At 33.8% G+C, this 15,158-nt stretch overlaps 1 protein-coding gene across 3 annotated transcripts; it reads left to right on the top strand.

Annotated features, from left to right (window-relative positions):
* Window positions 1–566: 566 nt before the first annotated feature.
* LOC128193068 (uncharacterized) lies at window positions 567–13,587 on the top strand. Of its 3 annotated transcripts, none has more exons than XM_052866294.1 (7): window positions 567–623; window positions 6,328–6,414; window positions 6,693–7,456; window positions 7,659–9,893; window positions 10,035–10,078; window positions 10,268–10,436; window positions 10,851–13,587. In XM_052866294.1, exons 3-7 carry the CDS (start codon window positions 6,733–6,735, stop codon window positions 11,168–11,170), a joined length of 3,492 nt encoding a protein of 1,163 aa, XP_052722254.1. In that variant the 5' UTR covers window positions 567–623; window positions 6,328–6,414; window positions 6,693–6,732; the 3' UTR covers window positions 11,171–13,587. The 3 variants fall into 3 exon arrangements, with proteins under 3 accessions (XP_052722254.1, XP_052722253.1, XP_052722252.1); XM_052866293.1 differs by lacking the exon at window positions 567–623 and adding an exon at window positions 2,293–2,396; XM_052866292.1 differs by lacking the exon at window positions 567–623 and adding an exon at window positions 5,757–6,211.
* Window positions 13,588–15,158: the final 1,571 nt, after the last annotated feature.

Here is a 15,158-nt window from a genome sequence, read left to right as displayed (position 1 = left end):
GATAAATATAGTTTCACGAGTTGTGAAACTTTGATTGACAACTCTTAATTATAGTTATCGAATCATTGTTAATAATAGTTTACAGATGTGAATCTATATATTTAATTATCAGCAAAATTTATCGTTGATGTTTAAAACTTAAGTTAGCATTCGTTAACTTTAGTTAAGAACCGGTTTTACAGATGAAAACTATAGTTAACGGTTCGTTAACTATAGTTAACAGTCGGCAAAACTAGTTTTATTATTAACTGTTAAACTATGTTTAGCTTAATTTTAGAGAATTTGGCGTGCCATAATAAGAAGCTTCCTCGTACATCGTAAATCCCCATAATATATTTATGTTTTATACTATTTCCTTTTTGTCTCAGTACGTCAGCATCAAGCCTACATGTGCATGTTTATCAATAAGTGGATTTTTCCGGGCATCTATGTGCGCACTTTACATTTGGCTCCATGAGATTTGACAAGGAGACAGTTTTTGTTTTTCTGCATGACTGTATCTAAATATACTCACTAATTCTCGGTAAACATTTATAGATATATATTCAGATACAACTCGATATACAAGTACTTCAGCATGTTATGAAGGAAGCTATTATTTTCTCATCGTAGTGAACCAAAAGGTAATCTCTCTCTCTCTCTCTCTCTCTCTCTCTCTCTCTCTCTCTCTCTCTCTCTCTCTCTCTCTCTCTCTCTCTCTCTCCAGTGAATGAAATAATTTAAACGAAGATCGACGGACACGAGTAGTAAGATGGCGCAAATCACAATAGGCGAATAGTACAATTTCTAACTACATGTATAGTCAAAATGACTTTTTTACTATAAGACATGCACAAAGAAGAACAAAAAATGTGGTGACTAGAATCGTTGTATGAACCATTTTAGTTCTACAACAAGATACATATGGCGGATGCGACTATGGCCACGAGTTTATGGACTTTTATTAAAATTATTTTCCGGGGTGTCGTACCTAGTAGAGCAGCCTTAGGCAAGACTCCATTAAATGTTAATAACAAGGTAATAAATTTTATTATATTATGTTGCAAACAGTATATTTTTTCATGCTTGTTGCAAAGTAGAATTCCAAATATGTGTGGCCTTCTTAGTCATTTAAGAATGAAATATTACATTGAAAGGTGTGTAGCAATGCATAATTCAAAATTGTTAATTTTTGATAACCAGTGGTTGCTCTGGAAAAATATTTTTGAACAAAACTAGTTGAGTTATATTTCATCTTTCTATTTTTTTTAGTATCAAGAGCAGAAATTGATTAAGTTATTCCATTTACCTGTGTAAATTTTAAAGCATATTACTTACTAATGTGAATGTGTGTGCATGTATGAATGGGTGGTGAAAGAAAAAAAAAATCATTGTAAAACCTGTATATATCTTAAAAGTGTTTATGAAAATACAATGAATAAATGTTAATTAAAAAAAAAAATTATTTTCCGAAAGCGTTCAAATATTGGGATACAAAATGATATTTCTTATGTACATGTACATGTATAGGAGGTAATCGGTAAATGGTCTTTTGTTGTTGTTGTTGATTGAAATTACATTGTAGTTTGTGTTTCATTAGACCTTAATTGGGCTATCATCGGACAAAAATATGGAACACAACAACACTTTAAAAGGCTTCTTATTAGTATTTTATCAATCATAATAGAATCATTTTACCCGTATTATTCACCCATCTTCTTTGAGAAAATCAATAGAATTACATGTATTCAGACTTACAAACTTCAAATTCGGAAAAATGTAGAATTGATTACGTACTCAGTAGTTAACCGATGATAACAGAATAAATATTCAACTTGATTTTTCACCAGAAAATGGCCATATGTACATATAAATAATACGATTACACAGCAATTGCTGAAGTTGTCAAAACTCAGGTTCGAATTTTTTGGAGGACATCAAATATAGTATGTATACTGTAAAATGTGTTCAACAAACAAATATCGATGCCTTGTATAGAGTTAAAGAAAAGTACGTTACAATATAAATTGTTATGAAAATAATATGGGACTAATGTATCTGTTTTTCAATATGATTAATGACATCTAAGATTGTAACCCCCCCCCCCCCCCAAAAAAAAAAAAAGAGCAAATAACAAATTAGAAACTAAACTCTCCCCACTTAATCTAAATCTGCGTATAAAAATTATCTCTATACTATTTGGTTTTATAGATGAGGGATAACAATTTTAATAAACTGATTTAGATGGGAGAACAGTTATTTTTTTATATTCGATTTTATCCGAATGTCAAAGTTTTCTATTTCGTATCCGTTTACCAAATTCAGTACTTGATTCATAAACTTCCTGTTGCAGTGATGGAGTTCTCACATAACATTAACATTATCATCTGTTGATGCCTCAAATAAGGTCCACTATGGTTGGTATATCTTAGTTAGTACTTTAAAGTTGGCAAACTTAATGTCTTATTGGCTATATCGAACCAGGAAGAGACAACGCCAAAGTTAAACATTGAAAAACCATTTAACACTCTTTTATTTATCGATTTTTTGTGTGAGGAGTTTTTGATTAAAACGCGTAATGTATAAATGTATACGAGCGTCTTTGAATATTAACATTTTATTGTATTTTAAATGTATATGATGTGTATCCTTTTGGAGAATCAGTGATTTCATGGTTCTAAATGAAGGCTTATCTTATCTCTGTCAGTCTGTGTCAAACCTATACGTTGTTAAATAACCTAAATGTTTCAAGTTGTTTTCTGTGGTTAATGCTTTACTGGCGTGCGACCAGTTCTCACTGAGTGCCATTTCTCGCCAGTACATTATGACGTCGTTTTTCGTTTATAATTTTATGTCTTGATAAAATGACATCACCATGTACTGGCGAGAAATGGTACTCAGCGAGAACTGGTCGCACGCCAGTATCATAATATGATTCTAATTCTTGATTTTATTTCTCAAATAAGCGAGCTGCTAATTTAAGATGTTAGAAGGCGACATGGACTTCCATCTGAACAATTAACTAATGCACATTCTCCTGTTGTTCTGAATTGCATGCGGTCAAGAATCATTTGATTTCTATGCATTTGTGGATTACAGGAACTCATGCAAAGTCTAACATGAATGAAGACCAGTCCTGTTTTAGCCAAGTCGGAAAAAATGAATGACAAGAAAATGTTAACTAAATTCAAATAAAATCAGGGAACTTGAAAGATGAGTTATCCTTGGTAGAGCTTCATGCACTACCGTCACAGGTTGCTTTTTTATGAAAACACAGATTTTAAGTCTTAATTTATGAATTTATTGGATACAATAATCAAAGCGTCAAAGTTTTGTTTTTCTGGAAGATGGTTTAATGCCACCAGACATGATGATTTTTTTTTTTCGATATCATTTATATTGTTTCAAATTTGGCAGGCAGTTTGATTCACATGTATCAAACAATCCCAGAAATTTTCGCAGAATTCTAAAGAATTTTACTGTAGTTGGAATTTTCTTTCAGAGGCATTGTCTAAAACACAGTTTGGATGGTCACAGAGCAGTAAGATTCTAAGACTTTGTAAAATTTTGACAAAGGGTTGTATCATCTTGCTGGACGTTACTGTACTTTACATGTATAAAGTAAAATGAATTTCAGGGTCAAACATCAAAAGTCAAGGCCATATAGGGATTCAATCAATGTAAAAAAAAAAAGGGGATGGAGGCTTGTACATAAAAAAAATCTGCTATATGATACAGACTCTTCACATTGGTTTCAAGAGGTCAAGGGTCAACTGTCAAGTCACTGTGTCAAGGTCAAAAGTCTAGGTCACCTAATACATATAAACTAATCTGCCATCTATTGCATGTATTACTAAGACCTGATATTTCTAAAAGGTCAAGATTAAAAGGCCAAGGTTACCCTTTTGATATTTCTGCTTCAGTGTCTTATTGTGTGTGGATGAGACAATATTGACGCTGCATGGACAATTCAACACAATTATTAAAATTAATAAGTATAACTCATATACAGTGTTGCCAACAGTCTTTGACTCTGATTACAAGTTATCTTTTACTTTATCTATATCAAATTGACCAAAGAGATTGGCTCATTCGTATTTGATGCATAAAAAAGTTATTTAGGAATACATGTATATACAAGGCCACCAAAGCTGGTAGAAAGTACTTTTTAAAATGGAAAGAATGAATTCACCATGCCACCCAGTATCTTAACCATTTCCCAGTCATCAATATCTAGAGTTTTTCTGAAATCATGTGCCATTTGAATGCTTGGCATACAATTTATTCTGTCAAAAATACTTGTAATTTATTAGATTTCTAATTTCATTGTATGTCTATGATATAAACTGAATATTTATTCATTGTTGGCCACCTGTTGACTGCAAATATAATGCCATCTGTAGTACCGTACTTCCCTTTTGTCAAATTTAAATAAGTTGTTTAACATTTCTGGTAATAAAAGCATACTCTTGTTTCATGTACAAAAATTGCAGTTTTAGAAGAAAAAATGATCAAATATACGAAAATTTAAGTAATAAATTAAAACGACGTTAATAATTGGGACAATTACAGGTATCAAATTAGACATTACTTTAGTTTTGTTGTCTTGTGCCTTTGGATGAGATCCACAAATGGAGAATAAAAAATTGTACCTGTCAGATATTGATCATTTTTTGGTCATGTATTATATACAGGAATAGTAACTTTTTACAAGGACTTAAAAATTTTGGGTTGAATATTACATGTGTATATATATGCTCTAGCTAGAGCATACTATGCATAAAAATTTGCAGATTTTCAGCAGTTGAACTGTTTAACTGTAATATCCACTTGATAGAAGATAAATTCTCCCATAGGCAAAGTCATTTTTAAAACAATTGGTATTGATTTTTGTGTGCACAGTGTTGTGCTTGTCAAAGTAAGTCATTTGGATATAGTATACAGTGAGAGCATGCTAATTTGATAGTGACTGGAGTATTAAAGGAAATCCACTTACCTCTGTCTGGCTGAGTCATTCATCCAATTGTTGGTTTTAGTTTTCACAAGGCATGGTTTTATTCAAACAAAATTTCACTGTGAGTGCTATTTTTTTTTTTTTTTAATTTTAGATCTATTCAGTTTTCACAAGACAAGGTTTTGTAATTTTCTTTGTGAGCTTTATTTTTATATCTTACCAACTGGATAAACCAACAGATCAAAGATTGTCATGGTTTTTCCAAGATTTGACAGATTAACCATTTTAGTATGAATGAAACATGCATTAAGAGGGCTCGATGGACTTGGCAATTTTAAGGTTATATTCACCTCCTTTGGATGAAGAGCTTTGTATAAAATACTGGAAAATATTCAAATTTTAAAGCTAAAGCACTGGTATTTGGATTTTTTCTTTACTAAATGACAGATTATGGCTAAAAATATCATGTATAAAAATTTAAGGCAGATCTGATGATTAATTTGTTGACAATCCAGCCTCAAAATTTTGAAGGAAAATATATGCTAATATTTAAAAAAAATTACTGGTATGCTTATGATCAGTTGCTGATCTAATTTTGATGAATTTGATGTAGAGATGTCATGATATTATACATTGTACAGTTTGGGTTCAGTATACCGTATTTGGCTGACTACAGTTGTTATCAAAGTACAGAAGTACTGAAAGCTTGGCTCTTTTGATGTATAATTATACATATTGTGCAGTAAAGACTTGGCAAGCTCCTCTCTCTCTCTCTCTCTCTCTCTCTCTCTCTCTCTCTCTCTCCAATAGATTTGACAAAACATGGCTGTCTGAGAAACTATTTGGTATAGGGGAAGCTTCTCCTTTGATGCTGTTTGGTTTTTTTGTTTACTTTAAATTTGCAGTTGTGCTATTTGTAGAAATATTTGCAATTTGCATGCCTATAGCCAGGACTTTGTTTTCAGCAAAGCCCTGCTGAAAAAGGAAGGAAGTCAGAAATATTCTTAATTTACCATGTTTACTTAATTTAACCAGGAAGAATCTTCAAGCATTAGAGTATTTGTCTAAACTTTAAGCTGTCTCTCTATTATGGCCCCAACATAAAAATTACTGATACTTTATGAACAACTTTTCTCTCTCACATGACAGTGTTTGTAACTGACACTTGAGAATTTAATACATTATTATTTCTGCCTTGAAATGTTCCTCATAAAAAGGAAGTGGATCATTATTGTCTTGTCAAACTCCCATTCAGTTCTCAAGGATGAATTATTAAATGTGTGCATAAATACATAATATATATCCGTATTATATCTACTATATACATTTAGATCAACAAAATATCTATGACATTTAAACAGTGATTAACATTTTCATCTCTTTGCATTTTACAGGGGACACCTAAGCCAAAATTACCAATGGTGCTCAGACCGACCAAATCAGCACAGACTTCAGTGTCGCTGTGTCTACCTCACTTCCTTGTATGTATTTGTTCATTATTTTTGAACTTTATAAAAAGCAAAATTTGTTTATGGGTTTTTCTGTTCTTAATATGACTTGTATTTGATCTGATTTTTAAAAAGAAAATTGAAGAGCTAATTTTCCTTCAAGATACTCTATATTTAATACATAAAAATATTCAGGAAGATTTTTCTGCACAGGTTGAGTTTTACACATATATCTTGCTGGTAATGATGTAATTGATGTATTAAGTATCCAATTAGGTAATTTCCTTATTGTATCTCTTTTCAATTTGAAGGGTAACTTATGTAGATAAGGCCATAAGTAGAGTTGTTATTATGGCAACTGGACAAAGTCAGAAATCAGCCACCCTCCCCCCTAGAACTCAACCCCCAAAGCCAGGGAACCAGAGAAACAAACTGTCATCTCCCTCCTTTAATAGAAGTCTCTTTGGGCGACTCGTGCAGAAGCTACGTTTTCGTAACCGTGATACAGATTCAGAATTTCCAGATGCTCAGAATGTGGAAGGACTGTACTTTAAGAGGAAACTGTCTCCTGAGCACAAGGAGACACCATCTCAAGGACCTTTTGCCAGAGTGGATGTAAGGAGAAGTCAGTCTGACCGTAGCTACCAGAAACCTGTTGAAATGAGGAAGAAAAACGGGGCATTTCCCAAACTCAGGCGTTCCAGGCATTCAAAGGAAATCACAGAGGTCTTGCCCCCTCAGGATAAAAGCCCCATGGCGTCCTGTTTGGAGGTGTCAAATGACTTCATAGTATCTGATGATGCAGGTATAGACTTGGACGATGGGGGTAAGGAGGAGCCCATTCCTTTGGATGACATGGATCCAGGGTATGAAACTCTGGACGAGGTACGAGAAAAAATGAAAAATTTGAAGCTTAAAAAGTTGAAAGAAGAGGAAGAGGAAGCTAAGAGTCAACCAGCAATACAAACTCATAGACGAACTCAGTCAGCAGGGGGTCAGGATGAGGCTCGGGGAGGGGAAAACGAGCTTGAGATCAGTGCCAGGAAAAGAAGAAGCACAAATTTGAGTCACACAGGTTTGTCACATGTAATCTTTTCTACTTGCATTTTCTTCATATTTTTGGTGTTTAAGTCAGCAATTGTCTTCATTTAACACAGGAGGTACATCATATAATAAAAAAAAATATAAATGTATTTGTACTTTTGAATAGATGAATTCATATTTGATGAAAATAGATGAATTTATTTTTAATGATGAAATTAAAAAAAATATTTTAGATGTGAATCGACCAAACAGTCAACATCTGGATGTGAGAAACCACCTTCTGCCAAACTTGACTTCAAATCTTTTAAGTGTGCGTTCTGGAAGTTGCCCTCTCCACCATGACAACTCTTTACAATCAGCAAAGATGGGTTCACCAAACAAATCAGAAAATTGTCTTTCTCAGGGAGGAGTGGTTTGGAAAGAAACAGAGGATGTGTATGCAAACCCATCAATAGTTCACAACAAAACCAAGCAAAGTGGAGAAAGGAAAGACACAGTCAGGTCCAGTAGTGCTATAAATAGGGAGGAAAGTGTGGAGAAAGAGCCTCCACCTTTACCAGAGAGACAGTACAGTGTTCAGGCTCAGGACGACCTGGGTTCAGAAGAAACTTGTAGTGAGGACAACATACTCATTCATTCTACTCATGTTGTTGAACAGAACTGTATTGTTTCTCAGGAGACAAATTCAGAATCAACCGAAGTGAGGCCTGAGTTGATGAATGAGGAAGGCAATGGCTATTCAACTTGTGGGAGTGTTTTAGTTAGACCTGATCCAATGGATGACGAGGGCAATGGGTATTCAGCTTGTGGGAGTTCTTCAGTGAGGCCTGATCCAATGGATGGAGAGGGCAACGGGTATTCAACATGTGGTGGCTCCTCAAAGGCTCCTTATAGGAGAAGAGAAAGGATTTATGAGGAAATTAAAGATCACGATATTAACAATTCACAATGTGAAGCAGACGACATGTGTTCAGTGCCATATCCATCTTATATAAGGAAAGAGAGACCCTATGAAGATGTAAAAGATTTGCAAATAGATAGTGGAATTCATAATTCTTCCTCTGGAACTGATTTTTTTGCTCAAGTTATGAATCATTTTGACTCGTTATCAGAAAATGTTGTGTCGTCTAATAGTGTTTGTGAAACTTACACAGAAGACTTAGAAACTGATGGTAGTGCTAGTGAAAAAGCTTGTGAGAACTTAGAAATGTTTAGTGATGTCAGAAATGCAAGCAGTGCAAAAACAGATAGTGCTATAACTGACCTAAGTATATCTTTAGATCAGCCAATCTCAAATATCAATTCTTTTACTTCATCTGCTGAGCAGCTAGTCTCAGAGACTCTTGAAACTTCGAATCCAGAACTGGTAAAACAATCAGATCTGACTGATCATCAGCCCTTGGACAATTTTGCAGCTACACAATTAGAAGAATCTGAAAACACTCCATTAAAGCAACATACCGAGTCCATAAACAGTTCGGTGTCTCCAGCTCAGTACAAGTCTCCTTTGGGGACATCATATGAAGATGATGCTGATTTTGTGTTGGAAAGTCTCCATAGCCAGGCCATTCCATCTGGTGTGTCTTCTATTGAAAACCTGCTGGAATATGAACGAGCTGTGAATGATAACAGTAGTGAAGTAGTGAATGAAGACAGCGGCACTCCAATGAGCAGCTCAGGTGTAAAATCTTGGGAGGAAATACCCTTTGCTGATGCAGATGTCGACGCTCTTCCTAGACAACCAGATGATGGATACTCAGAGTGTTCTGATGTCAATCAAGGAAGTCTGGCTGGAAGTTTGATCATCACAGAGGCAGATTTAGGATGTGATCAAAATAGTGCTTCAAACACAGTAGTGACCCCCTCACAGTCGGAAATGGAAGCTAGTGCTTCAGAGGACACTGCAGAAATGATGAAACTGCCAATAGGGGCAATAGGTGGTGATCCCAAAACTGACAATGCACAAGATATACTGGATGAAGAGGCAGAAGTCAGATGGAGACCCAAAGGACTGCCATATAAAAGCATTCCCTCCTATTACTATGATGAAGAACCTGTGCATATGAGTCTTTCAGAATTGGGCATGAAAGAAAAGTACAATAAACATAGCAGGGAGAAAGAAAGACAGAAAAGGAAGCAAAAGGAAGGGAAATCTTCCAGCATAAGGCAGCAGTGTTCTGGTAACTCATCTCAGGTCAAAAGTAGTAGTTTATCTGGTGTCAAGGTCAGAGACAGTAGTCTGAGACAGACCGCTGTTCATAAGAACCCTGAAGCCAGAAGGACTTACCCCATGGGAATGGCTAAGTCTTTAGACAGTGAAAATGTGCACAAGGATCTTGTGGAAACTAAAATGGTCAAATCTGAGACATCTGGTGACAAACCATTGCGAGACGTCAAGGCCAAATCAAGTTTTGTTGAGCCAGTCACACTTCCAGAAATTCCTAGATTTAACCCCAATTCAGATATAAGTAAGAAATTCCTTTCATATTAAAACACAATTTTTACTTAATATCAGCATGATTTTTATAAAATCACAACTATTTTTTTGTATTTTAAATCCTCATGATACTGAATTATTAAGAAAATACAATTTTTTCTTAAATTCACAGGATGCAGAAAAGACTTCCTTGATAGCATGAAACAGCTGAAAGATGTAAGTGGAATGGATGTCAATGCAATTTACACTGAACAAATAATGTTCATGTACTTAAATTTATTTTGTCAATAAGGTTTTCAAAGTACAGCATTTTATAAAAAAGAATATGATATCTGTCCATTGTAATCGTACATGTATTTTTTACTGTATACTGATAAATCAAATTGGCTCTATCACTTTGGTTAGTGTGGTTGGTACTGGGGCCCTCTTAGCTGGGATGAGGCAGAGATCAAGCTCCTGAATAAGCCTGATGGGTCGTTCCTGGTGAGGGACAGCTCGGATGAGCGCTACATTCTCAGTCTGTCCTTCAACATGAATGGACATGTCCACCATACTCGGATAGAGCACCACAAAGGTACGCAAATGCCAAAAATAAAACAAAATTAACGAAGCCTTTTACATTCTACAAGTTTAAATTACACTTTACATGTAATTATCAGTTATTCATAAACTTAAAGGTAATGCTTTTAGTATTTAATCCATGAAGATTATATTTACCAGTAGGTGGATGAATTTATTTTTGTTTTGCACAAGGGACAGAAAACTATTGAAATTTGTCAATTCAGTTTTTTTAACAAAGAATGTTTTAATACATAAAATTTGAAAATTTAATCCATTTACATGGAAAATATATTTTTTTTTTCGTTCACTTCTTTTACATATAAAATTTGGCTTAATGATAAAAGATTTTTTGTCAAATTGAATTTTGAAGCAAAGCATGTATATTATATTCAATTTTATTCAATGGTGATGGTCAATTTTATTCCAGGTAAATTCAGCTTTTGGTCCCAGCCAGATTCACTAGGGAAATCTACCATCAAAGAGTTCATTGAACAATGCGTCAGGAATTCACGTAACGGACAATTCCTGTACTTCATTCGCCCCTCTGGTCCTGGGGCCCCTCCCATGCCCGTTCATCTCCTTCACCCGGTTTCACGATTTCGCCAAATGCAGTCTCTTCAACATATGTGTCGTTTCCAGATTCTTCAGATTGTGCGTCGAGATCACATAGACCGACTGCCCATTCCAACAAGTATCAAAGACTACCTGCGAGAATCCCAGTATTATGTGGAATATCTAGAAGACTAGACACATGGAATTTTTAGTCTACAAAGTTGATTTTGTGATTTGTACTACCAAATTGTGATTTTTTTGAAAAAATACCAAATGTCTTTTTTCTCCTATATGTGTTAAGTGTCTGTGATGTGATAATAGTGTTTGTGGGTCTGATTTTCAAAATCATGTGACTGTTTTTATATATGGATTTTTGATTGACTTTTATATGTACTTTCAAGAATAGATCTAATTGTATGCTTAGTAAATTTAAGCACACACTAATGTTTCAATTTTATTGCTTTTTATTGACAATAATTTTCTTTCCTTACACTGAATAATCGGGTTTACTTATATTTTTATTTACCTAGTTTGTTGATGGCACTATTTTAGAATTATTGTTGTTGTGCAATAGTATGTAGTGAAGCCAAAGCAATAGGATGTTGTAGAACGAAAATTAGATTATTAAATTATTGATTATTTGACAACACTGAAGGAATTGGATAAAAAGCATGCATAAAAAGCATATTTTTCAATCTACCTCAATATTGTTTTTGCATTGTTAAAATTTATAAGGAAATTAAACGTAAAAATGTTCTATGCATATTGCCATTTAGAATGAAATTGCGGACAATCTTTGAAAACAATTTTTGGGTTGTTGGATTTTCAAATATTTACTGTACAACATCCTTGTATGTACACTTTCCAAAATGTTTACTATTATGACGATCATTTTCCAAAAGAAATATTTGCCCTTATTGAAGTTAAATCAAATGTTTTCAGCGTACCACTGAAAAAAAAAAATAATGGACAGAGATTGCTTATTTTGACAGTTTCAGAAAGGGAAGTATTGATTTATTCCAGCAAGAGTTATCTTTTTGCTAGAGGTAAAAGACCCTTAAAATGATGAATGAATTGGATGTCAATCAAGACTATTCCTTTTCTTATCCCGGCATAGGGGGCTTTTATGGTGGTTATTTTTTACTCTCGGCAAATTTTAAATGAACATTGCTTATTTGTACAGTCTTATTCAATTGACTTGTTTATGGTGTTGCAATGTAATATGATGCAGACTGCATGGACTGTACACTCCTTTGTTAAAACTGGTATCCAGTTTCATAAAAAGGGCAACTTTTGTTGAATCTTGGAATATTAAACTTCAACAATATACATGTACATGTTATTGGTTTTGGTAAAGATATTATTGTACTCTTTAGACACAATCATTTACAATTTCATCAGTTTTCATATTTTTGTTCCTTTTTGGGTTTTTCTCTAATTATGACCAAATACATAGGAGGTATATATCTGACTATTTCTGATTTTTTACAGACACTGAAGCATAGAAATTTCACATTTTTATTTAAAGGGACATGAACATCAAAGGATGTGAATTAGCTGCTATTTACTTATGTTTTTTTTTAGTATATTAATACATTGTTAACTGCATTTACCTGAATAAAGTAACTGTAAGATTCAGTTTGGATGTATATGCCATAAGGTCTAGTGCTGCTTGAAAGAATGAAACAATTGTTATTGAAGAAAATTGTTGTAGTTAGATGTCTATTGTTATCAAAATTGGAAGCCATCTATGGTATAAACTAAGTTGAAGTCTGAAGATTAGGATTTCCTTTGAAGCTTTTTTGTTTTGTTAATTTTAGTAAAATGAAACACATGTACATGACAGTATCTCATATTTCATGTCATTTGAAATATATGAAGTCAACTAAGAAAATCTCAGATGATTAGTTGTTTATCATATTGGCAAGAATAATGACAGTGTTGAATGAATGATTTTGTGAAGCAATTGTCAGGTAATTAGCACATATTTAAAAAAATTTCAATGATTTTTAACACAGTATTTATTTTCAAACTTGATTTTCCACCCAATCTTTTTCGTATTGTAAAATATGTCTACATATTTTTGATGCATGTTTATTTCAACCTTTCCACATGACATATATTTTTCTCTTACTAAAAATTATGCCCCTACCTAATAATACTGTGTGCATATACTTCTATTACTCATATTATTAGGTACGAGTATATTTTTTCATTACGAGAAAAATTTGCACTCTCGGGTGCCTTTGCTCCTTTGTTTATAAATATGATTTTTACTTTTGATAGGGAGGAAAAGCAAAGGTTTTAGCAGTCATTAGATCTTTATAAAATATATTAATTAGTGAATTTTCAAGATTTTAATGAATATGAAAATACAAAATAGCTTAATAATAGAGAGAGCCTTAGTGCTTTTAATGATGGGACAAATGACCCATTGATCTTTTGTTTTTGATTTGTTTATGGTGCATTACTGATGTGTCTGTGTTGCTGTTTTTATTGTTGTCTGTGTTTACCTGTTGTTGATTTCAGTCTTAAACCCTGGAATTAGATTCCTTTACATTGGTTCTCCTATCATGTCATGCTTAAACGAAATAAACAAAGTGATAAGACAGGATGTTTGTTGATTGATCATCTAGGATGTTTTTGAATGCATTCTTTAGGTTTGCACAGTTTCAAGAAACTTGATTGCAACAAGAAAGGATACGATCCATGTCTGCAGCCCCTTTTTATACAATGAATAATGGAAAATCTAGCGTGATTTTGATTATTTTAAAATTAGACTGAAGAAAAAAATAACATCCCCTGATTAGTGCTAATAGATTGTGATTGTTTTTAGCTCACTGAGACGAAGTGAGGGGGAGCTTATGCTATATCCCTGTGTTGGCGTCCGGACCTGGTTAAAGTTTTTGGTACAGATCCTGTATCTAAATTATTACTTGTCTTATCTTCACCAAACTTGCATGTACGATGCATCTTGACCTACTTATGGACTTGAAAGACTTTGTTGCTGAATCTGGGTAATGAATTTTAGATGCTGGAGCAGGTTAAGGATTTTGGAGCAGGTGCCCTTTGATTGCCATTTCTTAATTACTACTGGTCCTAACCACCAAACTTGCATGGATTGTGAAAAAATGAATAGATCTTATGATACTGATGCACCTGACCGGCTTGAATGCTGAATCTGAGCTACAGGTTTCGGATGCTGGAGCAGGTTAAGGTTTTTAGAGCTGGTCAAAAATTTTGGAGCAGATGCACTCTGATAACTATATCTTAGTTATTACTGGTCCTAAATACACCACACCGGTGAGCGGGTTAAAGTTTTTAGAGTAGGTTCCCTTTGATAGACAAATTATTGGCTTTTATTGGTTCAGTCTTTAATATCAAATTCAAATACATATTACATCTTGTGATTCTGATGCACTCCACAGGCATGGATGCTGATTCAGAGCCATAGGTTTCAGATGCTGGGGAAGGTTTAGTATTTTGGTACAGGTCACATGTTTAATAGATAATATTACTATTTCAAACTTAACTTTATAATTGAATCGCAGAGGTAGTTTCAGAAACAGAGCCTGATCTTTATTATCAAGGATGCTAAAAACGGGTAACATTACAAATTGTTACATGCGCGAAAATTATGCGCGTACGGTTCGCTGTAGAATTCACGTTATTCCTATATAAAAGCAGTAAAATTTTCTTTAAAATTAAGACATTCAGTATAACAAAATAAATAGTGCCTGTTTGGGAGGATAACAGTTGAAATTGACATAAAACTTCATATTTCCCTATCATCGTCATATTTTTCATCATATCTCACCCTTCGAATTTTTACTCCGAATTCCTTATGAAGAATCCTTAGGTTGAGCATACGATGTAATTAAATAATGAATTCTATTAAAAATCGTTTTAAATCCTTTTTCTATCAGAAAACTGACATAGAAAGAAACCTGTAAACATTAACTACGTTACTGCTTAACTAGAATTGAAGAAATATGAAGAACCCGATGTATTCTCTATCGCCTGTCGTTCGGTATAATATACAATATATTGCATGAAAGTTCGGGAAATATGAAGATTTATTCCCCCAGAAAAAAATCATATTTCCTTCGGGTGTTGCCCTCGGGGAAAATGATTTTCCATGGGGGAATAAATCTTCATATTTCCCTCACAATCATGCAATAAA

This window comes from Crassostrea angulata, chromosome 7 (genome assembly GCF_025612915.1).
Source record: "Crassostrea angulata isolate pt1a10 chromosome 7, ASM2561291v2, whole genome shotgun sequence".
Lineage (NCBI taxonomy): Eukaryota > Metazoa > Mollusca > Bivalvia > Ostreida > Ostreidae > Magallana > Magallana angulata.
Note: the sequence above shows the minus strand (reverse complement) of the source record. Positions and strands in the feature narration are given on the sequence as shown.

Excerpts from the sequence above, each read along its gene's own strand:
- LOC128193068 (XM_052866292.1), top strand. Across the intron at positions 6,415-6,692 it reads TGTGTCTACCTCACTTCCTT|GGTAACTTATGTAGATAAGG; the intron begins GTATGTATTTGT and ends TTCAATTTGAAG. Across the intron at positions 9,894-10,034 it reads TAACCCCAATTCAGATATAA|GATGCAGAAAAGACTTCCTT; the intron begins GTAAGAAATTCC and ends TTAAATTCACAG.